At 45.6% G+C, this 19,799-nt stretch overlaps 1 protein-coding gene across 2 annotated transcripts in view; it reads right to left on the bottom strand.

The window, feature by feature from the left end:
• Positions 1–5,500, bottom strand: part of ANKRD52 (ankyrin repeat domain 52) — a 70,102-nt gene extending 64,602 nt beyond the window's left edge. Inside the window, exon 1 of one of the 2 annotated variants that reach the window (XM_081849568.1) lies at positions 5,294–5,500. In XM_081849568.1, coding sequence (XP_081705694.1) covers positions 5,294–5,320 — 27 coding nt within the window. In that variant the 5' untranslated portion in view covers positions 5,321–5,500. The remainder of the gene's footprint in view (positions 1–5,293) is intronic. The other variant, XM_081849567.1, reaches the window with a different exon arrangement.
• Positions 5,501–19,799: the final 14,299 nt, after the last annotated feature.

Raw genomic sequence — 19,799 nt, 5'->3', positions numbered from 1 at the left:
TAAATGTTTCTGGGATGTCTGGAGAAACAGAAAAAAATGAGTATGATAGTTTTGGTTACTATCCCTAAGTTTACTCATGCACATAGTAATTATTTTCTATATTAAGTAAGGGAAGCCCCTGTTACAGGAATACTTAATGCAGAACCCTTGGGGTTTCATTATATCTTGTAACAAATATCGAATGGTCAACTGTCATCAAGTTTACCATCTTCTAAGAAGCAACGGGTGTAAGAGAAATTCAACATATGTTTCCTGCTATATTCACAGAATGAGGATCAGATGCCAATCTACTGGGAAACATAGGGCAACCCTAATGGAAAGAGATCATTTTATGGAAGAGATTAACCTCATGCAAGTAACAAGAATGGAGAAAATGCACAGGCTATGCAAGAAACCAACACAAAGGCCAAAAGCACAATAGAACTAGAAAGATTTGAGATTTACAAGGTGCAAAAGGGGAGAGGGTGGTAGAAAAGGTGCAAGTCACCTTTTGCAAGTGTGTTTATATGCATGTGAACAGAAACAAAGTTCATGAATAATAATAATAATAATAATAATTTATTATTTGTACCCCGCCCATCTGGCTGGGTTTCCCCAGCCACTCTGGGCGGCTTCCATAAAAACCAGAAATACACTAAAATATCACAGATTAAAAACTTCCCTGAACAGGGCTGCCTTAAGATGTCTTCTGAATGTCAGGTAGTTATTTATCGCTTTGACATCTGATGGGAGGGCGTTCCACAAGGCGGGTGCCACTACCGAGAAGGCCCTCTGCCTGGTTCCCTGTAGCTTTGCTTCTCGTAATGAGGGAACCGCCAGAAGGCCCTCGGCGCTGGACCTCAGCGTCCGGGCAGAACGATGGGGGTGGAGACGCTCCTTCAGGTATACTGGGCCGAGGCCGTTTAGGGCTTTAAAGGTCAACACCAGCACTTTGAATTGTGCTCGGAAACGTACTGGGAGCCAATGTAGGTCTTTCAAGACCGGTGTTATGTGGTCTCGGCGGCTGCCCCCAGTCACCAGTCTAGCTGCCGCATTCTGGATTAGTTGTAGTTTCCGAGTCACCTTCAAAGGTAGCCCCACGTAGAGCGCATTGCAGTAGTCCAAGCGGGAGATAACTAGAGCATGCACCACTCTGGCGAGACAGTCCGCGGGCAGGTAGGGTCTCAGCCTGCGTACCAGGTGGAGTTGGTAGACAGCTGCCCTGGATACAGCATTGACCTGCGCCTCCATGGACAGCTGTGAGTCCAAAATGACTCCCAGGCTGCGCACCTGGTCCTTCAGGGGCACAGTTACCCCATTCAGGACCAGGGAGTCCTCCACACCAGCCCGCCCCCTGTCCCCCAAAAACAGTACTTCTGTCTTGTCAGGATTCAACCTCAATCCATTAGCCGCCATCCATCCTCCAACCGCCTCCAGGCACTCACACAGGACCTTCACCGCCTTCACTGGTTCTGATTTGAAAGAGAGGTAGAGCTGGGTATCATCTGCATATTGATGGACACCCAGTCCAAACCCCCTGATGATCTCTCCCAGCGGCTTCATATAGATGTTAAAAAGCATGGGGGAGAGGACGGAACCCTGAGGCACCCCACAAGTGAGGGCCCAGGGGTCTGAACACTCATCCCCCACCACCACTTTCTGAACACGGCCCAGGAGGAAGGAGCGAAACCACTGTATAACAGTGCCCCCAGCTCCCAGCCCCTCAAGACGGTCCAGAAGGATGTTATGGTCGATTGTATCAAAGGCCGCTGAGAGATCCAGCAGAACTAGGAAACAGCTCTCACCTTTGTCCCTAGCTCGCCGGAGATCATCAACCAGCGCGACCAAGGCAGTTTCAGTCCCATGATGAGGCCTGAATCCCGATTGGAAGGGATCCAAATGGTCCGTTTCCTCCAGGCGTGCCTGGAGTTGTTCAGCAACCACGCGCTCAATCACCTTGCCCAAGAATGGAAGATTTGAGACTGGGCGATAGTTGGCCATACTGGCCGGGTCTAAAGATGGTTTTTTAAGAAGCGGTTTGATGACCGCCTCTTTCAGCGGATCTGGGAATGCTCCCTCACAGAGGGAAGCATTCACCACCCCGCAGAGCCCATCGCCCAGCCCTTCCCGGCTTGCTTTTATTAGCCAGGATGGGCAAGGATCCAGGAGACAGGTGGTTGGTTTCACGCGTCCAAGCAGCCTGTCCACATCCTCGGGGGTAATGGATTGAAATCGATTCCATGCAACTTGACCAGACAGAGCTCTAGCACTCTCCCGCCCCAGCCCTGCTCCCACGGTGGTGTCTAGCTCCTTCCGAATATGAGTGATTTTATCTGCAAAAAACTTTGCAAAATCGTTGCAGGAGATCTTGGGGTCTTTACAAAGCCCCGGTGGTAAAGGTGGTTCCGTTAAATTACGAACCACCTGAAAAAGTCTCCTGCTACTATTTTCTGCAGATGCAATAGAGGCGGTGAAGAAAGTCTTCTTCGCCGTCGCTATCGCCACTTGGTAGGCTCGACGTTGAGCTCTAACCTGTGTCCGGTCAGATTCGGAGTGAGTTTTTTGCCACCGACGCTCTAGCCGTCTCAGCGATTGTTTCATCGCCCTCAGCTCCGAAGAAAACCACGGAGCTGTCCGGGCTCCATGCAATCGGAGAGGGCGCTTCGGAGCCAGACAGTCGATAGCCCTGGTTAACTCCGCATTCCAGCGGGCCACCAGGGAATCAGCTGAAAGGCCATCAACATGGGATAAGGCATCCCCTACCACTCTCTGGAAACCATTTGGATCCATTAAGTGGCGGGGGCGGACCATCCGAATTGGTCCCACCTCCCTGCAGAGGGGAAGGGTCGCGGAGAAGTCCAGTTGCACCAGGAAGTGATCTGACCATGGCACTTCTTTTGTTTCACTTTTACTTAGTGTCAGATCACCCACGTCACTAGAGGTGAACACCAGGTCTAAGGCATGTCCATGACTATGAGTTGGGCCAAACTTATTCAGGGACAGCCCCATGGAGGCCATGCTTTCCACGAAGTCCCGAGCAGCCCCTTGTAAGGTCGTGTCGGCATGGATGTTAAAATCCCCTAGGACAACCAAACTAGGTGTCTCCAGGAGAAAATCCGCCACGACCTGAAGCAGCTCAGACAGGGAATCCTTGGTGCAGCGGGGAGGTCGGTACACCAAAAGGAATCCTGTACTGCCCCTATTGCCCAACTTCCAGAACATGCACTCAGAAAACTGGATCTTCCCAGTAGGACGCCTGGTGCAAGCTAGTGACTTCCTAAAAATCACTGCAACCCCCCCTCCCCGCCCACATGACCTGGGTTGCTGTGCGTAAGAGAAACCTGGTGGGCAAGCAGCGGCAAGGACAGGCCCATCTGCTTCCTCCAACCAGGTCTCTGTCACACATGCCAGGTCAAGTCCTCCATCCACAATCAGGTCGTGGATGGCAGTGGTTTTATTCCTCATTGACCTGGCATTACACAGCAACACCTTCAGGTCATGTAGGTTTCCCCTGTTGATTCCAGTATCCATCCGGTCAAGGCCAGACCCGGAGGCAGGGATAGTCTTCAAACAACGACTAAACCTGCCTCCTCGGTAATGACATGGTCTGGTCTTAGCGTAACTCCGCCTCCTGCCCATGATCACCGAGATCGGATGTCCCAGTGCTTCCCCCCCTGTGGAACTTGTCCCAGCCATCGTGATGGCTGGGGCCCCACTCCCAGGCAGCCCTGATCTAGCCCCTTCAAAACAAAACATAAACTATACAGAACCAATAAAACAACAACAACAACAAAAAGGAACAGAACAATCATGCTAAAATTAATCCCCAACCAAATATCCATCCCACCCACCCCCAGCAATGGAAAAAAAGAAATAAAAATTTAAATTGCCACCGACTGCTTGAGGACATTTTAAAGCACATTAACGCCCTGGAACAGGGAAGCAATGGCAGAACACTTCCCACCCTTCCCAAGAGTTTGTTCCAAAAGTTTGTTCCTGGGCCACGCCCCCTGGGCCAGTTGGAAAAGGCCCTGGAAGGGAGCAGGCCCTGCAGTCCTCACCCAGCCGATGGTCCGAGGCCTCACTGCAGCAGGAGTCCCTTTATAGCCAGGAGAGAGGGCCTGGGCCACGCCCCCTGGGCCAGTTGGAAAGGGCCCTGGAAGGGAGCAGGCCCTGCAATGAAAAATTTCTTGCCCATCTGTGCCACGACGCAGCTGAGCAGTAAGGCTGACTTTGGCCAGAAGGAATTGTCATTTGCCTTGGACCAGTGGTTCAACTTCCAAGGCTCTGAAATGGAGAGATGTTTAAGAAGTAACAGGAGGCTTGAACCATGGGCAGATACACTGGTCTGTATAAATGAATAGGGGCATTAGAAAAAAAATAACAGAGGAAATAGCAGAGGCAATCCAAAGACCTGGCCAAGGCTGATGCAGTGATGGATGGGGGAAGCAGACTATGGACAAGAAACAGGCTTGCTAGAAAAATCTGTCTATACCTGGAGAAGGTTCCTGCACCTTTTAGAACTTGCACAGAAAAAGAAGTCCTGCCAGGTGCAAGTTCTTCTTTCGCCCCAATACTACGATATGTGTGTGTGTGTGTGAAATTCACCTTTCTGTTGCCACTTCTAAAAATACACAAAAGGTCCTGTGGCAACCGAGGGAAAATATCGTTTAGGTTGGGGAGGGAGGTGTTTGAATCTCAGAAAGCAGGAAAAAGAGAGCGAGATAGAAGCTAGCACAAAGTGTTAGCAGTGGGGAGAGGAAGAAACGTGTGTATGGGGGGGGTGAATTCGCAGGTGCAAATGCGAGTCAAAAAGCTGGTTCCGAGGATTAGATAGATAGCTAACTAGACAGAGATGGAGGGGAAAGCGAAGGGATTTTCTAGCAGAGGCAAGGAAGAGAGCCTGGAAAACAAGCAGCTCCTTCGCCTTAGGCGGGAAAGAAACGAGGCTTCTGCGCGGAGCCCGGGCGCCGACGGCCTTCTCGGGATGTCGGCGGCGGCGGCGGCTGCATCTGGCTCGGGCCCAGGCCCGCCCGCTCGGCTCCTTTTCTCCTGCCTCCCCTCGTTCTCCAGTCTTGAGGCCGGGGTTCCCTCAGACGAGACCCCAGGGCCGCTCCCGGCGCGCGAGGGTGGGCGGCTCCGCACTAGGCCGCGCATCCCCGAGCTTGCGTAGCGGGCGCGGCCGAGCGCGGGAAGGCGGGAGCCGAGGCCGGGTCTGGTGCCGATGTTTGTTGTGCAGGGAAGGAGGGCGGCGAAAGCTCCTTTTCTCTCTCTCTCTCACACACACACACACACGCACCCCCCACCCCGGTACCTGGTCCGTGATGCTGAGAATCCCCATCTCCGGGCGGGGCCGCCCCCCGCGCTTCGCTCAGCAGCGCCGCCGCCTCCTCCGAGCTCCCGGCATCGATCGCGCTTCGGCTGCCGCGGCGCCCTCCGGCTGCTGGTGGTGGGGGGGGGGCGGGCGGCGAGAGCAAACTGAGCCCGCCCACCGGAGGGAGGAAGGCAGCGAGAGGAGGAGGCTGTAGGCCTGCGCCGAAGCAGCGACCCCTGCCGGGGAGGCCCAGCCGCCGAGGCCCGCCCTGTCCCAGGGGGCGGCGAGGCCGGCAGCCCGCCCTGCGCATCCCGAGCGAGGGCTGAGGGGACCCTCGTTCCAGGCCTTGTCTCCTGAGGGGAGAAATGGCCCAGGCCTGAGGCGCTCACGCAGCATCCTGAGAGGCGGGAGGCCGCTTATTATTTTTACCTCAGGCGGTTCCAACGGCTGTAAATTTATTCTGGTTTCCCTTTCCCGCAAATATTATTTTTGTTGCTTCACTTAATTCGGGGATGCAGGGCACCTCTGGCGCCTCAGAGTAACACCCAAGCACGTGGCACTAGCCATGCCATATCCACACTCAGCCATATGGGCTGGTAACAAATAAATTATTATTTTTATTATTAATTATTATTCCTGTCCCCAGATGCCTACTGAAACATCCCATACCCCATCGCTTTTTGTTTTCTTTCCCTACACACAAAAGTACTGTGATTTGGTGTTTCTTAGGGGATCCTCCCTTCTAAATTTCCTCACCCATTATGTTGTGAGACCTAAGGGACTGGGCTGCAAATAAAAATTTTTAAACGTTTTGTGAAGTGCAATATACACCACTAGGTGGTGAAAGTGAGCTATGCAAGATTTGATGTATTTTTTTCAAAACTTTTTTTTAAAGTAAAAAAGCATTTTCACTTTTTAATATGTGTGCAAATTCCACCCTGCTTGATGCACAGGAAAGGCAACACCGAGGGAGGGTTTCCAATTCGATTTAGCTATTCTGATTTGGGACTGTGGTGGTGTTTGCTCTGTATTGATTAATGTGAAGATGGCGAGCGTATGCAAGCCACTATCAGAGTGATCCCCCAAGGCTCAGAGTTGGCGCTAGGGCCTTCTCAGTAGTGGAGCCCTCCCTGTGGAACATGCTCCCTTCAGATGTCAAAGAGATAAATACACAACTTTTAGAAGAGATCTCAAGGCAGCCCTCTATTGGGAAGTTTCTAATGCTTAATGTTTCTTTTTTTAAAATAATATTTATTAAGATTTAACAAAGTCGTTAATACAAAAATACATAAAAAAGCAAAAAGAAAAGACTCTCAAACAAAAATGCAAAATACAGAAAACAAGAAAAATACAAAATACAGAAAAAGAAAAGAAAAAAAGAAAAAAGTTAAAAACAAATCCATTTTTTTATAACTTTGGACTCATTAGCTTGTTTCTTTGACCTCCTCACACCTCCCCTTTTTGTATTCCCATTAATATAATCAAGTCAGCAAATCCTTACCCTCTTTCATTATCTTAACTCTATATCTTAACATATTATAACCATATTTTTTCATCCATTGTCAATTCATTTTTACATACTTTTTAACTTTGTTGCTAATGCCACTTATTTTCAGTCCAACATCATTTTAACATTCATTACTTTTACATTCATTATCATTATAACATTCATTAATTTTACAGTGTTTCTGCAGATAGTCTTTAAATGTCTTCCAATCTTCTTCCACCAACTCTTCTCCCAGGTCTCGGATTCTGCCAGTCATTTCCGCTAATTCCATATAGTCCATCACCTTCATCTGCCACTCTTCCAGGGTGGGTAAATCTTCTGTCTTCCAATACTTTGCAATAAGTATTCTTGCTGTTGTTGTTGCATACATAAAGAAAGTTCTATTCTTCTTTGGCACCAATTGACCGACCATGCCCAGGAGAAAGGCCTCTGGTTTCTTCAGGAAGGTATATTTAAATACCTTTTTCATTTCATTATAGATCATCTCCCAGAAAGCCTTAATCCTTGGGCACGTCCACCAAAGGTGAAAGAATGTACCTTCAGTCTCTTTACATTTCCAACATTTATTGTCAGGCATAATGCTTGATGTTTCATTATGCTTTTATATATCCTGTAAACCACCCAGAGTGGCTGGGCAAACCCAGCCTGATGGGTGGGGTAGAAATAATAACATTATTATTATTCGCAAACAGACGCAGCCAGAGGGTTTGACTCGGAAGAAGCCCTAGCTTCAGTTCAAGTAGGCTTACTTTTTCCTAGGTGAGCAAGGGTGCCAACTTGAACAAAATATTGGGGGGAGCCAGGTAAACCCAGCCCCACATTTGATCACATGATGCATTACATGCACAGCATCTGAATGGCAATGTCCATCAATTTTTTTTGAGGGGGTGACCCCCTCAAATATTTTATTGGAGGGGCCGAAGACCCCTCTGCCCCTAGAAGCAGGTGAGAGTGCTTTAAGGTGGCAGGCCTAAAAATATTGCAGACCCTCCAAGTGTCCCTATTTTCTGGATTTACAGATTTGATCCTAGAACGTCCTTGGGACGTTCCTTTTTTCATTGGAGAAATGTTGAAGGGTCTCCTTCTTTGGCGATCACTTGTAGCTGAGTAAAATAGCCTTCCATGAACACGGTTTTAACAGTGAGTACGTAAGTGACTGTGGAGGCCAAGTCTGGATCCACACGTCCTTCCACAGTGGGCACATAGGTTTCTAGGTGGGAATTGATCATGGTGAGGGTTTGTCAAATGTGTCTTCCTCTTAGCATGTTTCTCCCTTTTGTCCTGAGTTCAAGTGTCTTCAAAACCCATGACACCTTTGGTAAAGGCTGTTTGCCAATGGGAGCGCTCGCAGGCCAGTGTTTCCCAATTGTTGATGTTTATACTACATTTTAAAGATTTGCCTTGAGATAGTCTTTAAACCTCTTTTGTTGACCACCAGCATTACACTTTCCATTTTTAAGTTCGGAATAGAGTAGTTGCTTTGGAAGACAGCAATCAGGCATCCGGACAACATAACCAGTCCAACAAAGTTGATGTTGAAGAATCATTGCTTTAACACTGATGATCTTTGCTTCTTCTAGCATTATAATAATAATAATAATAATATAATTTATTATTTGTACCCCGCCCATCTGGCTGGGTTTCCTCAGCCACTCTGGGCGGCTTCCACAGAAACCAAAAATACACTAAAATCATACATTAAAAACTTCCCTGAACAGGCCTGCCTTAAGATGTCTTCTGAATGTCAGGTAGTTGTTTATCGCTTTGACATCTGATGGGAGGGCGTTCCACAGGGCGGGCGCCACTACCGAGAAGGCCCTCTGCCTGGTTCCCTGTAGCTTTGCTTCTCGCAATGAGGGAACCGCCAGAAGGCCCTTGGCGCTGGATCTCAGCGTCCAGGCAGAATGATGGGGGTAGAGACGCTCCTTCAGGTATACTGGGCCGAGGCCGTTTAGGGCTTTAAAGGTCAACACGAACACTTTGAATTGTGCTCGGAAACGTACTGAGAGCCAATGTAGGTCTTTCAAAAGCGGTGTTATATGGTCTCGGTGGCCGCCCCCAGTCACCAGTCTGGCTGCCGCTTTCTGGATTAGTTGTAGTTTCCGGGTCACCTTCAAAGGTAGCCCCACGTAGAGCTCATTGCAGTAGTCCAAGCGGGAGATAACCAGAGCATGCACCACTCTGGCGAGACAGTCCGCGGGCAGGTAGGGTCTCAGCCTGCGTACCAGGTGGAGTTGGTAGACAGCTGCCCATTAGTTGGAGGGTATGGGGTTATGAGACCCCCAAGCCAAGGAAACAAATAATTATACAACCTTTAGAAGACGGCTGAAGGCAGCCTTGTATAGGGAAACTTTTTAATGTTTATTATGTTTTTATATATGTTGGAAGCCACCCAGAGTGACTGGGGCGATGCTGTTAGATGGGCGGGGTATAAATAATATTAGTAGTAGTAGTAGTAGTAGTATGGAATAGGACATCCCTATTTTCATCAGAGAAATGTTGGAGGGTATGTTAACTGATTAATAAAAGCTACATGTGCAAAACTCATCAAAGATATAGGCAACTCTCTATTTACACTTGGGGTTACGTTCCAGGGGATAACGCGTACAGCCAAAATTGCATATAGTCAAAACACGTTGGGTGCTGTGGCAGGTGGAATTTCCAAAGTCTTTTTTCCCTGGATACCCACACACTTTTATTTTAATTTTTTTTTTCACCAAGTGCATAAAGCTGAATGCACACAAGTTAAATGTGTGTAAGTTGTGAATTACCTGTGTATGTGCCGTTTAAATAAACAGCGTCCATGTTTCTCAGTGCCCACAATATTCATTCCTCAATAAAAAGGTGTTGCATGTATTGCTTCTAGGAAGATGATTATAACAGGGGTTCCCAAAAGGTGGCCTGTGGTGTGGACCACCTTTAAGCTTCATTCAGGGGGACTGCGGCATTTCTGTAAAAATAAAATAAAAATTATAGCATCTAGCATGGTATGTTACAATTGCTTCACAAGGCAGAATGATTATTAAGTGGTCCTCCAAGAGCCCAGCAAATTTGAACTGGTCTATGGAGGCGGGACAGTTTGGGAAACATTGGCGTGTAAGATTAGAGCCATAGGATTTGCACTGTTAAATAAACATCCAGATTGATATCCTGTGTTGGTTCAGGCTGTGTGCATAACTCGTGAAAGTTAGTTTCATAACTATCCAGAGAGTAGAGAAATAATGACTTATAATAGCGTCAATTTAATCTGGCATAAGCATGCAATTACAGCTGAGTTGAACAATAGCCACTGGCAGGAAAATGTTTATGACTCTTCCCTAAATATAAAATGACAGACCTCTCACAGGTCTCCTAAGAACAGATTTCCAGCCAAGATGTCTCAAGAGTATGCATTTGATCCTGTCCTGTCATTACAACCCATGCTCATTCTTCATATTGCCAGGATCAGACTATTTCACCTTGTCACAGTTGTTAAAAGCAAAGCAGAATGTCAGATAATTAGATTTCCTGTCAGTTCCATTTATTTGGCATATTGGAGCAGAATTGCTGTCTTTCTTTTTCATGATTTCTTCACACTCATTGCATATTAACAGAATTGAGATCGGCTCCTACCACTAGCTCAATCTCAAGCCTTAAATGTGCTTTCCTTTCTGTATATCATAATGAAGATACTGTGTCAAACATATGTGTTGCTTTTACAGGATTGCATGGGGAGGGATGCATTTGTGGTGAGGCTTTGGCACAGAATTTCTCAGGCCCAGTAGAGGGCAGTATCCACTGTACTTTCCAGTGCCATGGTTAAAAATTGGCTATGCAGTAACCAATGGATTTCCAGTTGCCAACTTCTTAATCTGCCCCTGAAATTCTGCTTCTAACAGTGGCTGAATATGCAGAACATTAGCAGGAGGTTATGCTTCTCTCCATGCTGTGAAAAGCTTTGCCTGATTTCTGCAAGTCACTGTTAAAGGCACAAGGGGAAGGCAAGCTTTCACCTGGCACAGGATTAGACCAGAGAAGTGCCTAAATTGCAGCACTGGTTATTATCTATCTACTCAGTTGCCTGTGCCATTTCATGATATAATGGTCAGATGGGCATGAGGCTTTTTTTTTTAGGAGATGGGACCTTTTGAAAGGACAGAGGTTCTCAGTATGAAGTGGATCCCGATTTATCTTATTTAAAGCATTTATCAACTGCTTTTCAGCACGCACACACACCTAAAATGATAGTCATGAAATAACATCAAACATTGTAAACCTGGACAGACAAAACCTGGATTTTTTTTAAAAAGCTACTTAATAGGCCACAGATGCCTACATAAAATGCATATGGCTAGCTGCCTCTTAAAATCAAGCAGTGATTCGAGGGACCTCAGCTAGAGGAGTTTTTGAGAGGTGAGAGCCTCAGAGGGAAAAAGTTTAACCTATACTCCCATCAACCTAGCATCCTACATATGCATGGAATATGGCAATAATAAGAGATGGAGATCAAATACTGCATTCAGGTTTGGCCCCAAAGAAGAAATACAAAGCTCTATTTATAATTCCAAATGCATTTTACTTCTCTAGGTGCCTAACCTTGCTTTCATTTTTTAAATTATGAGATTTCAAATCAGTGCCAGGATTTGGAGGGACTTCAGACAAAGCATTCTCAGTAGGGCCCCCGTAAGCTAGAAGATGCAAACAGATAATTCTCTCCCATTACCTCCAACCTATTTGGTTGCCAAAGTGCACTGAGTGAAATTTGCAGTGCTGCTGGGACCGTTGCCACTCCCTGTGTGATTCCTACCTTAAAGTAATTAATTAATCTTTCTAACAGTTGCAAAAGGAATTTGTAATACTGTATAGGTGCTTTGCATTAATTGTATTGGGGCGTGTTCTGATAGCTGAGTCCTGCACAGCACTCTGTGGGATTTAAAAATGAAATGAACCATGATTCATCCAATCAGCATTTCAGAGATTTTCCTAGCAGAGCAGCATATATTATAGAGAACCAGTCAAGAGTATTTGAGAAGTTTCCTTTCTTCTTGACCACCTCTCACTCTCCCTCCATTTTCCTCCCTCCATAATACAGTGGTACCTCTGGTTACGTACTTAATTTGTTCCGGAGGTCTGTTCTTAACCTGAAACTGTTCTTAACCTGAAGCACCACTTTAGCTAATGGGGCCTCCCGCTGCCGCTGCGCCGCCGGAGCACAATTTCTGTTCCCATCCTGAAGCAAAGTTCTTAACCTGAGGTACTATTTCTGGGTTAGCGGAGTCTGTAAGCTGAAGCGTATGTAACCCGAGGTACCACTGTAGATCCATTTGGGAAGGTGTGGAGAAAGGAGAATGATGCAGTTTTGTAATTTCTTGGTAGTGATGGCGTAAGGGTAGTGGAAGCACATAGCATTACTGCTGGAGTTCAGGGATAGGACTAAGATTTTCTTGTTCCAGCAAGCGTTTCAGGGTAGCATTGGGTTTTATGATAATTTTTTATTGACACTGTCCCATTTTCTGTGAAATGTTTTTATGTACACTGCTTAGAAATACATAGCAAATACATAGTTAAGTGGTATAGAAATGTCTTGAATTCAGTTTTTTTAAAACAATTATTGCACTATGTGAACTGCATGGCCTTAGAAATTACATTCTTCCTTTATGTCTTAACAGTGGATTTATGGACAACTGAGAGGAGCTCTTATAGACCATACAATGTCTCTTCTAATCTTACTCAACTTTTCTGTAAACTAAATAGCTCCAAACTTATAACTTTTCCTCATTTGGGGGTGTTGCTCCATTTCCTTGATCATTTTGGTTTCCCTTTTCTGAACCTTTTCTACCTCTAAAACACATAACACATGGCGTTAGTCACAATCCATATCTATCCTGCAGCCATCCTGTCATTTCTAAGGAAATACTGTGTTTTGGTGTTTCCCCCCTCAAACCAGCACACACCAAACCCACTTTGATTCATATTAAGAAAAAGAACTATGTAGTTGTGTTTTAAGCTGGTACAGTGGTACCTCAGGTTAAGTACTTAATTCGTTCCGGAGGTCCGTACTTAACCTGAAACTGTTCTTAACCTGAAGCACCACTTTAGCTCATGGGGCCTCCTGCTGCCGCCGCGCTGCCACAGCACAATTTCTGTTCTCATCCTGAAGCAAAGTTCTTAACCCGAGGCACTATTTTTGGGTTAGTGGAGTCTGTAACCTGAAGCGTCTGTAGCCCGAGGTACCACTGTAATGTGTAAACAGTCTCAGGTTGTTCAATAAAGGCATTCATTTTTTAAAATGCTGGGACATCCTTAAAATTCCACACATAATATCGTGTTCATTATTATAGCAGGGAGTGGGAACCTGTGGTCCTCCGAACATTGCTGGACTCCAACTCCCATCAGCCGCAGTCAGCGTAGTCAATTGTCAGCAATGATGGGCGTTCTAATTCAAAAACCTCTGAAGAGCCACAGGTTCCTCATCCTTGGCTCACGAGGAGGTGAAAGCTCGTCTTCTCCCTATCCTCTGCCTCCTGCTCCTAAAGAACAAAGTAATGTTCAACATCCCTTGTGGCCTCAAGATGACTTGGGAATTTTGGGTGCTTTTTCTCTATAGCCAATGACTGTGCGTGCAAAGTTCTGATCTTCTTAATAAATACGTTTTTTTTTTGTTCCAGAGATGGTGTCAGGGGAGTTAAATTTTGCTTTCCAGCCAACTTCACCACCTGGCCTGGTTTAAGGAAACTTTTCTATAAGGAATTAGAGGTTCCCTTGCTGTAAAGGTTGAGTTGTGGCAGTTTTTGTACCCCAAAAGGACCGCAGGCATGAGTCCACACATGAGCCAATCCACCCCCCATTCCATCCCAGGTTGGATGAGGAGGCACTCATATTGTTGTAACCGGCATTTCAGAGAGTCTTTCAGATTGTCGAGTATGATATTGGTATACAGCGGTACCTCGGGTTACAGACGCTTCAGGTTACAGACACTTCAGGTTACAGACTCCGCTAACCCAGAAATAGTACCTCGGTTAAGAACTTTGCTTCAGGATGAGAGCAGAAATCGTGCTCCAGCGGTGCGGCAGCAGCAGGTGGCCCCATTAGCTAAAGTGGTACTTCGGATTAAGAACAGTTTCAGATTAAGAACAGACCTCCAGAACAAATTAAGTTCTTAACCCGAGGTACCACTGTATTTGCTGCTGCTTGTATTCTGTTGTCTACTTCTTGTGCTTATCGGTCCTTTTATTTCCTGTGTTTTAGCATGGACTTTAGTTTTAAAATTTTGCCAACTACCTTGTGGAGCTCCAGATTGAAGGGTGGAGTGCAAATCCTTAATAAGTGAATGGAAACCCCCCCTCCCCAAAGTGCATTAGAATTCCTTCATTTATAAGCATACACTGAAAAGGCAGAAAAGGATGCTCCCATTTACAACCTTTATTGTAAGTAGGACAGGGTGGTTAACAGTGCAATCCTATAAACGTCTACTTAGAAGTCAGCTCCACTGAGTTCAATATGGCTTAACTCCATGTTATGTATATACAGTAGGAGTGCCAGTAAGAAGAGATCCAAATGATCTTGAATATGCATCCCAAGGCTGCATTCCTCTCTATACTAGGAGTAACTTTACTGTACACTGAGGCTGCAGTCCGATACACACTGCATATTTCAAATAAACTTGCCTAGGAATGGGCTGTGCAACTGGGAGTATACCATGAGAGATTTGCTGTGTACAGGATCAGCCTTACTTGAAGCAGTTCCTTTGAACATTCAGTTCCAGAAAGGGTGTTGCTTTCATCTCCCTATTCTCTTGTATCTGTGTGTCATTAAAATACATATGAGCTCCAGTCTAAAGGAGTGAGATGATTATTTTGACTTTGTACTTCAAGTGCAAAAATGGCTCAAGAAGTGAGCTCTGCTTCAGTGTTGTTTCCTGGATTGGGTCCCAGAAAAGCCATGTTGTCTGTTAGCACACCTCCTGCAATGGGTAGACTGAAGATCTAGATCTACTAGCAGACCTCTGAGTGGTTTGCAGTAGATCACCAAGGAATTCTGACTCTTCTGTTCTGACAAAACAACTTACCACATCTAAAATAGGCAGTCAAAAGGAAGAGAGCTAACCAGGAGCAGAGTTTTGGCTGACAGGACTGTGAGCTCAGTTCAGATCTGGCCCTGAAAAGAAATTCCTAGGTTCAGAATGTGCTCAGAAGCACCCAAATCTATTGATAGTTCAGAGGGGTTGAGAACAAAAACAAGTAGATCTTAACAAGCCTGAAGTCTGCCCTCTCCAGTCCTAAGAGAGTCTTGCAGGATTGCCCAATCACTTTTGAGCTGCAGAACTGATGTTGTTACAGGTGTCACATGATATTCTGCACTTGTAAAGCAATCAGTCTTTTAGTGTGGCAGCATCTACACTTTGGAACTCACCGCCCATTGACATCAGGCCAGGTGTCTTTATTGTATTCTTTTCAGCACTTGCTTAAAACATTTTTGTTTAGGAAAGCCTATCCAGACACATAGGTGTTGATATGTTTTAATCTCTTTAAAAGGTAAAGGGACCCCTGACCATTAGGTCCAGTCGTGGCCGACTCTGGGGTTGCGGCGCTCATCTCGCTTTATTGGCCGAGGGAGCCGGCGTACAGCTTGTGGTTCATGTGGCCAGCATGACTAAGCCGCTTCTGGCGAACCAGAGCAGCGCACAGAAACGCCGTTTATCTTCCCACCGGTGCGGTACCTTTTTATCTACTTGCACTTTCACGTGCTTTCGAACTGCTAGGTTGGCAGGAACAGGGACCGAGCAATGGGAGCTCACCCCCGTCGTGGGGATTCGAACCACTGACCTTCTGATCAGCAAGTCCTAGGCTCTGTGGTTTAAACCACAGCACCACCCGCGTCCCACTTAATCTCTTTAGTCTGCTGTTAATATTAATTATCTTAAAATGTTTTTCAATTTACTCCATTTTAACTGTTTTTATTGATCATTTCTATATTTCTTGTAAACTGCTTAAAGCTTTTACAGTGGTACCTCTAGATGCGAACAGGATCCATTCCGGAGCAAACGTAACCAGCGATGGCACGTCTGCGCAACAACAACAATAATATTTATTACGGCCATAGGCCCATACAGGTAAAAACAACACATAAATAACAGCTTGTGCACATGGGGAAAAAAACAGCCGCTAAAACACCACTATAACAATAAAATACTATAAAATAGAATGGCATACTACGCCTTAGTTAGCTTGTAGTGCTCCTTGGCGTCGCTTTTGGGTAAGGACAGCGACCAGGAACCTAGCCACATTCAGGGTCGTATGAGTATCCTTATCCTGCAAGATTTGAGCAAGGTGGAATTTTGGTGGGGTACCCTCTAGTTTCTGTATGATTGATCCCAACAAATTTGCCCGTGGCACATTGAACAGGGGGCAAGTGAACATGATGTGCTGGAGCGACTCTGGCGTCTCCTTATCACATTCGCACGTGGCGGGGGCTTGGCCCTTTGAGAATCTATGTCTCAAGACGTTGGAGGGAAAAACGTTGAACCTCGCTTTGGTGAAGGCCAGTCTATGGGCAACAGTCGAAAGGGAGGAGAGGTATGATGGAACGCAGTAAGTTAAAGTGATACCAATGTTCTGGGGCGAACAAACACCTCCCCCCAGCATATAATTTCGCTGTAGATCGATGTCATCCAGTCTTTGGCGGATCAGTCTTTGAGCAGTAATTTGGTCTAGTTTTAGGGAATCTGAAGGAGAGATTCCATAACTCAGGAGTTTGGCATGAATTCTACTAGTCCAAAGGCTAGAGAATTCATCTCGCCATAAGCATTGGACAAGGTAGTGGTTTGGTAATCTATGCCACAATGATAACCAATAATTGAAGACTTGCTTCCACAGGCAAGTTTCTAAGGATGAGATCTTCAGTTCTAGTCGCATGGCTGCGTTGCTTACGCACAGGGGGAGCATTAGGAGCCGACGCAGGAATTGATTTCCTGCGCATCACTTTTCGCCAACATCATTTTGAGCGCATGTGCAAGCGGCAAAACCCAGAAGTAACACACTCTGTTACTTCTGGGTTGCTGCAGAGCGCAACTTGAACGCGCTCACCCCAAAGCACATTCAACCCAAGGTATGACTGTATTACAATGAAGTGGTATATAAATTTTGTTAGATAGGGGGAAAATGGAATTAACGGGACAGAAGGAAATGGTTTCTTTTCTTTGATGCTATAAAATCCTGAAGTATCATTATGTTGAATGCTGCAGGGCAGAGGCACAGGAAGGAATGATGATTTTGGCCACTTCTCCGTGTGACTTGGCCTCAGACAGCCTGTCTGGGTGTCAACTTTAATCACTGGTTCAAATGAGTTCATGGGGGAGGGACTGGAGATTGCCCTGCCAAGGCTATTTATAATTATGTTATTGGACCTGTAATTAGCCGTGTTACCTAACAGTGAAATCAAGGTGAAATGACATAGGCCTAAAGATCAGCTGCTGACATTTTCATTCACCGCTGAACACTTTCTCTGGATCTACTAGGGAAGGAGGAGAACAGGGAAAGTGCATATACACTTTACATTTCTTTTCACAAAGTCACCAAAGTGCAAAGCTGGACAGGTTTTTGAGAAGATCACCCAACCCATTCTTCTGTCCACTATTCCTGACTGCACTGCTGGAAAGTCTATTTTGTTAAAATTTCCAAATGCTCTTTTAGAATAATAATTTTCTCTCCCCAATAAGTCATTGATGTATACATCTCAGGATTCTTTGCCAGGCAGGTGGGGGCGGTGTGGTCATAACAGTTGCTACTGGCATAAAACTGATAGCACTTTACAGTGGTACCTCGGTTTAAGAACTTAATTCATTCTGGAGGTCTGTTCTTAACCTGAAACTGTTCTTAACCTGAGGTACCACTTTAGCTGATGGTGCCTCCCGCTGCGCCGCCATGCAATTTCTGTTCTCATCCTGAAGCAAAGTTCTTAACCCGAGATACTATTTCTGGGTTAGCGGAGTCTGTAACCTGAAGTGTCTGAAACCTGAGGTACCACTGTATGGTTGTCGTTGAACCTTACACACCCTCCAATATTTCTCAGATGAAAATAGGGATGTCTTATTTCATATCTATAAATACGGTATAATTATATCCCTCCTATCTGAAGGCAGCCCTGTTTAGGGAAGCTTTTAATGTTTAACAGACTATTGTATTTTAATATTTTGTTGGAAGCCCCCCAGATGGGTGGGGTATAATAAATAAATAAATAAATAAATAAATAAATAAATAAATAAATACTGGGTTGTGCCAGCCACACTGGGTGGCTTCCAGTACATATAAAAACATAATAAAGCATTAAATATAAAAAAACCCTTCCCTATACAGGGCTGCAAGTGTCTTCTAAAAGTTGTATAAGTATCTCCTTGGTTCAGGGGTCACATAACTCCATACCTTCCATTTTTTCTTTGATGGAAATAGGGATGTCCCAAGGAAAAGTGAGACATTCTGGGATCAAATCAGAAACTGGGACAGCTTCTGTATATCTGGGACATTTAGAGGGTCTGACCTTAGCAGTGTAATCCCAACCGTTTCTACTCAGAAGCAATTCCTATTGAATTCAGTGAAGCTTATTCCCAGGTAAATGGGGTTAGGGTTGTATCTTTATTCTTGGTCCAGCCTGTTGCTAGTGGAAGAAAATGAGAGGATACTAACACTACAGCAGCTCAATGTCTCTAAGCATCAGAGCAGGGACAATGCCTTTTGGAGAAGAGAAAGGCGGCATCTTGTAGTATCCTTATCTATATTGGTTTATTTGCAAACTAGCATGTTCACAGCCCAGAGGCAATTTGTGTGTTGCCTAGCATTGGCTCTCATACATCAATATTACACTGAGGCTGGATAAACAAAAGGCTCATTGGCAAGCTTGCTTGCTCTGATATCACAGAAGAGCTTGGTACCCTAGGGGCAAGCAGCTGAGTGCTGGACAAGGAAGGCTTAAACTTCTAAAGGCAATGCACAACATCTGTCAAACTGATTGTTATGTACTGAGTTGAATAGGATTCAGAATGCAGCAGTCTGATTGGTCCTAGAACAATAGGGTCCAGAATGCAGCAGTCTGATTGGTCCTAGAACAATAGGGTCCAGAATGCAGCAGTCTGATTGGTCCTAGAAGAATGCAGCAGTATGATTGGTCCGCAGGAGCCACCCAATCCAGCTCCAGGTGGAAGTGAATCCGCAACCTGATTGGCCTACAGGAGAATCCCGGAATTAGCCAATCACGTGGGGCCCATTGTGTAAATAATGTATATAAAGCAGATATTTTAGGGGAACTTTCATTCCTCACTACTATGAGCTGAATAAAGAGCATGAAGCCCACACTCGACTCTGAGTATATTTCACTGATTAATTCATCAAATCTGAATGATAGTTGGTACAAATAAGTCGAGCAGTTTTATAGGAACATAGAAAGTTGCCTTACTACATCAGGCTATTTATTGCCCCACCTAGCTCAGCATTGCCTGCACAGCAGCTGGCAACAGCTCTTCGTGACATTCTCATAAATGTGCCTTTCCCCCAGCCGGAGTTGCCGGTGACTGAACTCATGATCTTCTGCATGCAACTCATGTGATCTGTCACTGAGCTTTAGCCCTTCCCATCCTGCATAATGAACAACCATGGGCCACAGACAGGCAGATTACAATCCCAGATGCCATGCATAGGTAGAGAGATAATGAGAAGGGGCCAGAGATAAGCTCAGCCACTCGTGTAGGGAAAGGAGAATCAGAGCAGGTATCCAGGAAGTACACCAGGCTGCTGCTCCTTTCCTTTTCGACATCCCATGCTGTCATGGGCTGGCTTGGATGACCCGGAAACTTTTTCCCTCCACCTAATTCACCTTCCACCTGCTCATCACCCGACTTGATGAACCCTTTATGGAGAATTCAAAAGCTTGCACCCTACTTATTAACATTTCGGTTGCCTTGATGCAGCTTTTGTGCTTTTTTTTTTTTTTTGGAAATAATTTTTTTTGGGGTTTTACAAATATAAAATT

Source organism: Podarcis erhardii (genome assembly GCF_964252035.2).
Source record: "Podarcis erhardii genome assembly, chromosome: 2".
In the NCBI taxonomy this organism is placed as follows: Eukaryota; Metazoa; Chordata; class Lepidosauria; order Squamata; family Lacertidae; genus Podarcis; species Podarcis erhardii.
This window is presented reverse-complemented; position numbering and strand designations above follow the sequence as displayed.